Consider the following 10441-nt stretch of genomic DNA (forward strand, 5'->3'; position numbering starts at 1 on the left):
TCCTCCTTCAACGGCTGGGCGACGATGGGGTGGCGAGAACAGATGGAAGGTGGTGCGCTGTTGCACAGAGTTGTTGTTTGTGAGTTCGGGTGGCAGGGCAGCGGCGTCGGGGAGAATCAACCCGTGTTGCGCTACGAGCTTGGCCAGTGGGTGTTGCACGGCTGCATTGAGGGGAAGATCTTACAGTGAGAAAAAGGAGTGGCTATGGTGAGGCTTTGAGCCTGGGTGATGGTCGTTTACGGTGGAAATGGGTTGTGGGTTCTATAACTTTAAATGAGCTACTTATCGCATTGAATGTTCTACCCTTTATATCTCCTTATAGCTAATGTTTTTTTATTAGAATGTCGAGGTCCTTATTCATTTTCAAGATCATTTCACATTGAATCCTCATTTTGCTTTGAGTTCAATGAATTTTTAACATCTCTCATCCTCGTCTTGTGGAATCTAAAGCAATATTGATCATGTCATGTCGACGCATGTAAGAGTGATCAATTAGACCATGATATAAGGCTTCTTTTTGTTATGGAGCTTTTTGATCCTTTGGACATTGGATAGGGATGTTGTGTAAAGAAAAATGTTACAACCATAAAAAGATTTCAATAAAATAAACTTACAATCTGACATGGCTTGATGTAATACGTTAGAAGTGACTTTACAATCTAACGTACCACTACATTAATTTATGAGTTTACTTTAATAAAAAAAATTTTATGGCTAAAGCATTATTTTTACGGAAAGCGAACATAATGCGGAGTTAGGAAGATTTTAGCAAAATTAAAACCACAGGGCATCTATCAACTTGTCCATATGTTAATTAAAAGATAGAACTCTCAATAAATGGGCATCTAAAAAACATGGGAATGTGCTAAACATACGCAGGTTGGTAAAAGAAAGCCATGAAAAAGTGAAGCTTATTTAATTACATGTGTGCAGCTTTCGGTGCACCATCAATAAATTAGGTAAAAAGGCTGTACACAGAATATTCTCAAGATGTAATATTCTCAATAAATAATGGCAAAGTACGAAATTTATACAAAATATCGCCCCATTTATGGTTGTCCTTTGAGTTCAATCTTATCGCACTCACAAGCACTCGCGGTTGCTGTTTCTGTTATTCTTAAATCTCTCTCTCTCTCTCGGAAAGCTCTGCGTGGGCTGTCAATGGCGGATCTGAAGTCAACCTTTCTGAAAGTATACTCCGCCTTGAAATCGGAGCTCCTTGAAGACCCTGCTTTCGAGTGGACCGATGAATCTCGGCAATGGGTCGAGCGGGTACGTCGCCTTTTTCCATCTCATCTTCCTACTTAATTGTCATCATTTTGCTTTCTCCTCATCCAGATTTTTCTTATTTGTCTAAAATATCTGTTTTTGGTTCGGATTGGATAGTGTTTGAAATATCTTTTTGATATTTCATTGTTTTAATGGTTCGTGTGAACTTTCCTTGTAATGGTATTCGGTATTCACACTCATGCTTGAAAACAAGAAACAAAGAAGAGCTCGAATGACAATGGTTCTGGTTCCGATAACTAATATGAGGAACACAAATTAGACTTTTAAAAAAAAAAATTGTAGATCGGTTGACTCAGAGTTAAAGATCGTAGATTTAACTTCAAAATGCGTAGGTTGCGTTTAGTTGTAGCAAAGCTAATTTTAATTCAGCTCACCCCAGAAACGAAAGTGAAAAGCTAAAAGATATGAAGTATATGCCATCCCAGAAAATTCTTATAAAAATCGAACATTTAAAGAGTTAATTCCTATAAACGAAAGTGAAAAGCTAAAAGATATTGATTTCTGCTCAGCATTTAAAGAGTTACCTTTGTTCTTTTACAAATCTTAATAACCACTTTTACAAACTGTTGTGGGCTTCGTAAAAACTTTTATCTGTGCCTCTGATTTATACTTAGATATAAGTGCATAAATCTACGATCAGACTCTCTCTCTCTCTCTCCCTCTCAGAGTATGATTGCTGGTTTGTTAATTCTGTTTTGGGCTTATTGTTGGTTTCCTGACTTTGTTAATTCTCACCGTTTCAGATGCTGGATTACAATGTGCCTGGAGGTAAGAATTGAGTAGTTTTTTTGAAAAATTCTCTATGAAATGAAATGAAATGGGGTTTTTTTTTTTTTTTGTGGGGGGGGGGGGGGGGGGGTTGTATTTGAAATAAGGAAGCACCTATTAAAGAAAATATTTTGAAGACAGCTATGGATTGTACTTCATCTCGCAGGGAAGTTGAACAGGGGCTTGTCCGTTATCGACAGCTACAAATTGTTGAAAGAAGGAAAGGAGTTAACTGAAGATGAAATTTTCCTTGCTAGTGCTCTTGGTTGGTGTATTGAATGGGTATGAAAATAAAATCCTCTCCAATTCAAAGATTATTTATGTGGATATAATTTTTTTTTCACTAAAATCTTCATTCTGTTGTTAATTTACGTACCGACTAATAATTTTTTGTAACAAAATTTGCAGCTTCAGGCATATTTTCTTGTTCTTGATGACATCATGGATAACTCTCACACAAGGCGTGGTCAACCTTGCTGGTTCAGACAGCCAAAGGTTTATAACAACACCGAACATGTTCTGGTTTACTTCAGTTATTTTTTATGGTTGCCATCTTTGGTGCAGAGATTAACTAGGGTGATCATTATTTTCTAGGTTGGTTTGATTGCTGCAAATGATGGGATTCTACTTCGAAACCATATCCCTAGGATTCTTAGGAACCACTTCAGGAATAAGCCTTACTATGTAGATTTGCTTGATTTGTTTAATGAGGTAATTGACTCCTACATATTTTGCTTTACTGGTTCTCACTCAGATTTTATGCTAAAAATTTAGTTATGTTGTAGGTGGAGTTTCAAACCGCTTCAGGACAGATGATAGATTTGATTACTACTCTTGAAGGAGAAAAAGATCTGTCCAAATACTCATTGTCACTGTGAGTGAAACCTATTAATGATCTATGCTATGAGAATAACGTCTTTGCATCTTTGTGTTCAAGATAAGTACCCAACCCATATGAAACTCTTAAACTACCCAGGCAAATGCTCACTGATATCTGTATCATCAAGAGAGTCACTAATCCAGGTTTAGATTTCCACAAGAAAATAGTAAATGAATCTGTGACGAAGGTCGTTATATGTAGCATGATATTGAGAAATTCATTTTAGGAACTGATGCTTGTCAGTATAGTGACAGATCCATCTGTCTTGCTTTAGACAATATAATCATGCCTGCATCTCCCTTACCACAGGAAGTTGGAAGTGTACACAGCCTGAATTCTGGACTCCTTAATAAATAAGTTACATAGATCTCTTTCTGATTTTTATATTCATTTAAGCAGCACTAAACTCTGTTTGCGTTGCTGTTTTCATCTCTTTTCTTTATGTAATCTTCTTGCTAACTGGTTGACATCTGATGCAGTCACCGCCGTATTGTTCAGTACAAGACTGCCTATTACTCATTTTACCTTTCGGTGGGTATAAACATCTATGACTGTTAAATTTCCAATTTTAGCATGCATTCAACCTGGATCTTTAGAAATCTTTTTTTTTTTTGGTAGTGTATTCTTGACAGACATCATATTAGCTTGCATCTTTGTGCCTTTTTGGCATTGCCCTATTTTAGCCCCATAAACTTGGTGTCTGGTGTTCCAGATAACATATTAGGTCCCTGTTCCTCTACGTATTGACATCTCTGACCTTTGCTTAAAGCAATATTCACATTATTTGAGATTTCTTCTGACCATGTTCATACCAGTTAATTTGGTCTTCTGGCACTCAAAGATTCTCATTTGGTCAACTTTTTTCTGTTCAAATTCTCTGATTCAACTCAGGTTGCATGTGCATTGGTTATGTCGGGTGAGAATCTGGACAAACATATTGATGTGAAGAATATTCTTGTTGAGATGGGGGTCTACTTTCAAGTACAGGTAAAATGTTTCTGAGTTGATAAAAATTAAAATTCTGTTTCCCTCTACAGCATATGTTAGAAACTGATATAATAAACCGTTTGATTTACCTTATCTGACCTTTTGGGGTTTGAGGACAGAGTAAGCCTAAATAATTTCAGATAATTGCTTTGGGTGAGGTTTTATAAATATTCCGAACTCCATTAGTTATGAATAAGAAAAGCCCTATTAGCTCAATGATTTTTTTCGTTCATTTACTTGTTTATTTTTGTTATGTTATTTTAAATCAATCCATCAGGGCTCATTCAGTTACTTCAAAAATTAAAAAATCAGTGGTGGGTAACATTTATTTATATCCTTGGGTGTATATCACTTATTCATTTCAATAATCTGTCTTGTCTTTCCTTTTTATAGGATGATTATTTGGATTGCTTTGGTGATCCTGAAACAATTGGCAAGGTGAGAACCAGAATGATGGCTTTATCCATAAAGTTTTTGAAAAACTCACTTTCTGGTCCATTTAATTTATTTCGAGTTTTCACTTGACACCAGATAGGAACAGACATTGAAGATTTTAAGTGCTCCTGGTTGGTGGTAAAAGCATTGGAGCTAAGCAACGAGGAACAAAAGAAAGTTTTACATGTAAGAGTAGAACTTTCTTTCTTTATGCCTATCGACTTGGGTTCCTTTACAATATTGGGGTTAATTTGCTCATTTTTAATGCTTGTTTTCAGGAGAACTATGGGAAACCTGACCCAGCCAATGTCACAAAAGTGAAGGCCCTCTACAAAGAGCTTGATCTTCAGGTTTGAACTTGATCATATAAAGTTAACTCTTTGAATATCCAAGTACAGGATAAAATTCCACAACTTATATTAGTTTGAAGGAAAACAAACGTGTTTTTGTTTGCTTTTCTTCTACAAGGAAGTCAAAGTTATCGAATTTATTCTATGGTATTCAGCCATTGAATTTTTTAGTCTGTGATCTATGTCTTCTTTGATCCCAATTTCATAGGGCGTATTTGCTGAGTATGAGAGTAAGAGCTATCAGAAGTTAACAGCATCTATTGAAGCTCATCCGAGCAAAGCAGTGCAATCAGTGTTGAAGTCATTCTTGGGCAAAATATATAAGAGGCAAAAATAGAGAGTCAGTCAGGAAAAGGTTGGAAGATGAAGAGTTTTCCCACTTTTGATCTTGATATGTATTTCTATGTTTCCATGGGAAGAGGAATAATTTTGTTGTATCGTGTTCTTGTAAACATTTTTAGCTGCTGGTTTTGTTAGTTTGGTTTCCAATCCCAATAAACACTGGTGATTTTTCACTTCCAATATGTGTTGGCCATCTGTGAGTACATCATAATGCTATACATATATAAGACTGGAAATGTGTGAATAATTTCTGATGATTGTAAACGATGTAAAATGTCCTCCAGGTGATTGATATGCATGCCAAGAGTTCTTGCTAGCTCCAGCTTTAGAATCAGCAGTTCAAATTATTGGCTTGTCATTGTTAAGGAAATACCAACCAGTTCAGTGCTCCACTTGAGAAGGGAAAGCAGCAAGTTTAGTCCACTAACCTCTACATGATGACCATCCGAGTTAATATTACCAGGCATATGTATTGCTCAAAAATAGAAACTCAAGACACAGAGAGAGAGAGAGAGAGAGAGATGGCCCACTCGAGTGCCCAGAAAACCCTTTGAGAATCTCCATGATCACTTTCAAGGCATCTTCTCAACACGTTGTTGCGAGCTTTCAGGGGAATCTCGTGCTCCCCACCTCCAGGCGATGGATAATGGATACGTCATGCATGTCAATCAGAATTCCTTACGGTTGCTGGGACAATAACAGGAGTGACTTTGATAAGAGAGAGACAATGACACGGGTGACTTCATAAGAGAGAGAAATAAAGATGCCAGTCTCAAAATTGGGTCCATCTGCATGAAACAGGAACTTCCTCGGCCACACCGCTGGACCATCCCATGATCCATCTCTGTCACTCTCTCTCTAAGTTACCACTGACTGGCGTTCATAGAATCGTGGCTCTGTTACAGAAATAATGGAACCCCCGGCTCCAAGGAACTGAAATTTTGTACTCATTTATTTTTATAGATGAGATGAGTTGAGATTAAAATTAAAAAATTAAATAAAAAATTATTAGAATATATTTTTTAATATTATTTTTATTTTAAAATTTAAAAAAGTTCAATTGTTTATTTTATTTTATATAAAAATTTAAAAAAATTATAATATTAAGATGAAATGAGATGAGATATTTATTAAAAACAAATGAGGCCGGCGCAAGGTGTATTGAATCAAAAGAAAAATTCTCCGTACTAAACTGAGGAGGTATTATCCATCAATTTTTTAAAATCTTTATTTTAAATAAAAGTTCAAAATAATCCATTTTCAGCTTAATCCTAAAAACAAGTTAATTTTTCTGAACTCTCTTCCTGTGCTCCCACTTCGGTTAAGAGTTCACCTCAATACCAAACGTCTGGGGCTGTGAAATTCTTAGTAGTTTGAGGAACAAAGTGTACTTTTTTTTATAAAATTGGTCATAACGGTTTAAATCCATTTCCAAATAAAAAACTTTGGTCATTCTTCACCTTCCATTTTGTATCGGCCACTAATAAATGGCCCCATAACGTGTAATTTTTTTTCAAACATTTTTTTAACCTCTTAAATATTTAAAAGAAAATTACAAACTCATTAAAAAACATTTCATTAACCATTAATTAAAAAAAAAAATTCGGTAGATTTATTGGTGGATATCCTTGGTGGCAAAATGCTTATCCATATATCAAATTGTAGTCATTAGAAATATCTCATAATTTGGCTACCGCTAGAGGTGAAAAAAAAAAACCAGTAAACTGGACCGAACCAATGGGTTGGGTCTGGTACTGGATTTGGTTTGGTGTAATTTTTTTTAAAATCGGTTCGATTTCAATTTTTTTTTCAAACACCGGACCGGACTGGTTCATATATATATATATATATTAATTTTTTATATTGTATACAATATTTTTATATGATTTTTTATATATATTATATATAAAATAATTTTGTATTATATGATAAATTACTAATTAATATAATTTTAAATTTTAAAATCATATATAAATAACTATATATTATCACTATATATTATAATATACTATAATATATCACTATATTATATATTATAATATATCACTATATTATATATTATAATATATCACTATATTATATATTATAATATATCACTATATAGCCTATAGTACAATTATAACATACTACAATATATTATCACTATATTATTATGTACTATAATACTATATTATATATACTATATAATATATTAGAAAAACCGGACCAGAATCGGTAAAATCGAAAGTACTGGTTTAGGAGTGTAACTAGTGCGGTACCGGTTCTTCAAATCTTAAAACCGATATATACCGGTTTGGTTCTAAAATATATCTAAAACCAAACTGATTACACCCCTAGCTACTGCTTTAGAATGAGCAATTCAATACCAATTTTCTTTCTAATAATTGAATGAGGAACATATATAGTTTCTTCTTCAATCAAATATAGCGTCTAAAAATAAGTATTTGACCATTAAACCACTACCCATAGACGTTTCTAACTCAAAAACCAAACAATCAAACCTAGGAGGTGAGAAATGAGAAGAAGAAAACACCCTTTTTCACTTAGAAACAAGGAAAAACAATTAATAAAGAATGATGGAGAGAGAGGAGGCTGAAGGTTGGATAAAATCAACCAAGTTTTTTTAGGAAAATACTTTAGCTATACAAAGATTACATAAAAATAAATCTATAAATTAACGTGGCTTGATGTGGTACGTCAGATTGTAAAGTTACTTTTATTGTAAAATAGATCTAACAGATCTCATAAAGTCACGTCAGTTTGTGAGTTTGCTTTTGTGTAATTTTTTTGTATCTGTAGCAGTCTTTTTTTTTTTGCCACGTAGATAGTCTAAACTTTTTTCCTACTTTATAGAGAGGTTGATGCAATATTTTTCATAGGCTTAAGTCAAAATTTGGAGGGAGTCATCTCCTTCTCTGAATGGTGTGGTATTTTTTTCTCTGCTTGTGACAGGTGAGTGTCTCTTGGACGATTCAAGTCTGTAGAGTTTACATGGAGGATGAGTTGAGTAGCCTATGGAAAGGACACAGCGTCACTGACTAGGAAAGGAAGGAGGTTGTACTTCCTCCATTAGTTCTGGACAAGGCTGAAAGAAAATGGAGGTATTGTCTTTTTGCTTTAATAATAGCAGACAAGATTGGGAATAGATAGACTTTCAAAACGTCTATGTTAAGGATTTGGAAGACTGAACGATGGATACAGTAGAAAGAAGTTGGTGAGAACAAATATTTGGTGGAATTTCAATTTGAAACAGACAGGCAGAGGGTGATCACAGGGAGGCCATGGTCTTTTGACTGATGACTAGTTTGTCTCCAAGAGTTTAAGGGTCATATACCACCAAATAATCTCCCTTTTAAGAAGGAAGTTTTATGGATCCAAGTTCATAGCATGTCTTTGGTATGCATGACACAAAAAGTAGGATCTCAACTTGGTGAAAGTATTGGAATGAGTGCTAGAGGTTGATGCAAATAGTAGAGGTTTTGGATGAGGTAAGTATCTAAGGTTGAGAATAGAGACCGACATTACAAAAGCACTGGTTAGAGATTAATTTCTTACCGTTGAAGAGAAGCAAGTGTGTTAAGTATGAAAGACTTTCAAATTTTTATCTTCAATGTGGTATGATTAAGCATCCTAAGAAGTTATGTCCCAACATGAAAACTAACAAGAACTCAAATACTGTCCAACCCTAGTATAGACCCTGGTTAAGTGCTCTCCCAATAAAAACTAGCGGCAATAGTGAAAAGAAGTATGGTGGGGACACGGCTTAACCACCACAGGAGGAGAAACAACCATGAAACTCAAGCGAGAGGGATAGTGATGAAGACAAAAAGGGCAAGTCAGGAATACAGGCGCACATTAAGGAAGCAATGAAGGAAAACACTATTATTAAGGAAAGTAAGAATCATATAAGGAAGGAAGCGGATCCCATGGAAATTTCAAACCATAAGGTGTAGGAAAATTACAAGGCAACAGTTACCCCAATTTTTCACTCCTCCGATCATGCAGATAATGCTGTTGTGGATGGCAAGCCCAATCAATGCGATATTGTTACGAAGAATGAAGGTCTGACGGAAGATATGAAAGATTCTGACCAAAAAAAAAAAAAAAAAAGGGAGAGCATAGCTGTTAACTATCACACATAATCATCCCTCTTGTCCCAATTAAGTTCTTTAGATACTTTTTTGTCTTATCAATTCAATTGTTGGAAAAGTCCAAAAAACAAGCAAGCTGGAAAATGAGAGAGCAAGCGACAACTTCTTTGTTGATTTTACTAATGATATAGGTAAGAACTTGGATTACGATGGTGTTAGAAAAAGAGAATATAATGTTACATTAGAAGAATATTCTGTTGATAATGTTCTTAAAAAATACAAGGTTGAGATTGTGGCTGACAGAGGTTCAAATTGTGAGGAGTTGATGGAGGTTGTCATACAGCCTCACCAATAGCCACGAATTGCATAAGTTGGAACTGTCGGGAGTTTGGAAACCCTCGGACAATTAGAGATCTCCACCTTATGGTGAAAAATAAGCTCCCAAGTTTTACTTTTTTCATTGAAACTAAATGCAGGAGGAACAAAGTTGAACAAATTAAGAAGTGGCTGAATTATGAGAATAGTTTTGTAGTGGACAGTAGAGGACTTAGTGGGGGTCTTGCTTTTATGTGAAATGATGATGTTGATGCTAAACTGGAGTCCTACAACCAAAACCACATCTCATTAAGAGTTCACAATGCATGTAAGGAAAATGACGGCATATTGACAAGGTTTTATGGAAATCCTTTGGGAGCAAAAAGGCTTGAAAGTTGGTTATTTCTCAAAGCAATCAAATATGAGAGAGAGGTGGGATGGATGTGTGTGTGGGACTTCAATGAGGTTTTTCTTAATAGTTAGAAGTATGGGGGAGCAGTGAGATCCTACAAACAAATGGAGGAATTCAGACTAGCAGTAGAGGAGTGTGGTATGAGTGATTTGGGATTCGTGGGTAACAAGTTTACATGGTGCAATAATAGGCATGATAAAGCTTTCACGAAAGAAATACTTGATAAAGCCTTTGGAAATTCTCTTTGGAATGATATGTTTACAAACATTGTTATTTATACCCTGCCAACTCAAAGTTCTGATGACCAGCCCACTTCTCAACAATAAGGTGCAGTTTGGATAATAAGATGAGATGATATAGTTTTATATGAAAGATAAATAAAATATCGTTAGAATATTATTTTTTAATAGTATTATTATTTTGAGATTTGAAAAAGTTGAGTTATTTATTATATTTTGTATGAAAATTTAAAAAAATTATAATAATAAAATAAGATGAAACACTATCACTATTTAAACGGGCCATTAGGATTTGTTGTAGCAGGAGGGATGAGGCATTTCAATATGAGAAA

General features: G+C 34.8%; 1 protein-coding gene across 1 annotated transcript; it reads left to right on the top strand.

Moving 5' to 3' along the window:
* Positions 1-1070: 1070 nt before the first annotated feature.
* Positions 1071-5374, top strand: LOC108996552 (farnesyl pyrophosphate synthase 1). Its single transcript, XM_018972495.2, has 12 exons — positions 1071-1272; positions 2034-2058; positions 2225-2340; positions 2467-2553; positions 2653-2769; positions 2844-2932; positions 3418-3469; positions 3830-3925; positions 4319-4363; positions 4457-4546; positions 4639-4710; positions 4919-5374. The coding sequence occupies exons 1-12, from the start codon at positions 1162-1164 to the stop codon at positions 5045-5047; spliced, it is 1029 nt and encodes a 342-aa protein (XP_018828040.1). The 5' UTR covers positions 1071-1161; the 3' UTR covers positions 5048-5374.
* The last annotated feature ends 5067 nt before the right edge of the window (positions 5375-10441 follow it).

The sequence above is a fragment of the Juglans regia genome, chromosome 3, assembly GCF_001411555.2.
Source record: "Juglans regia cultivar Chandler chromosome 3, Walnut 2.0, whole genome shotgun sequence".
NCBI classification, from domain to species: Eukaryota; Viridiplantae; Streptophyta; class Magnoliopsida; order Fagales; family Juglandaceae; genus Juglans; species Juglans regia.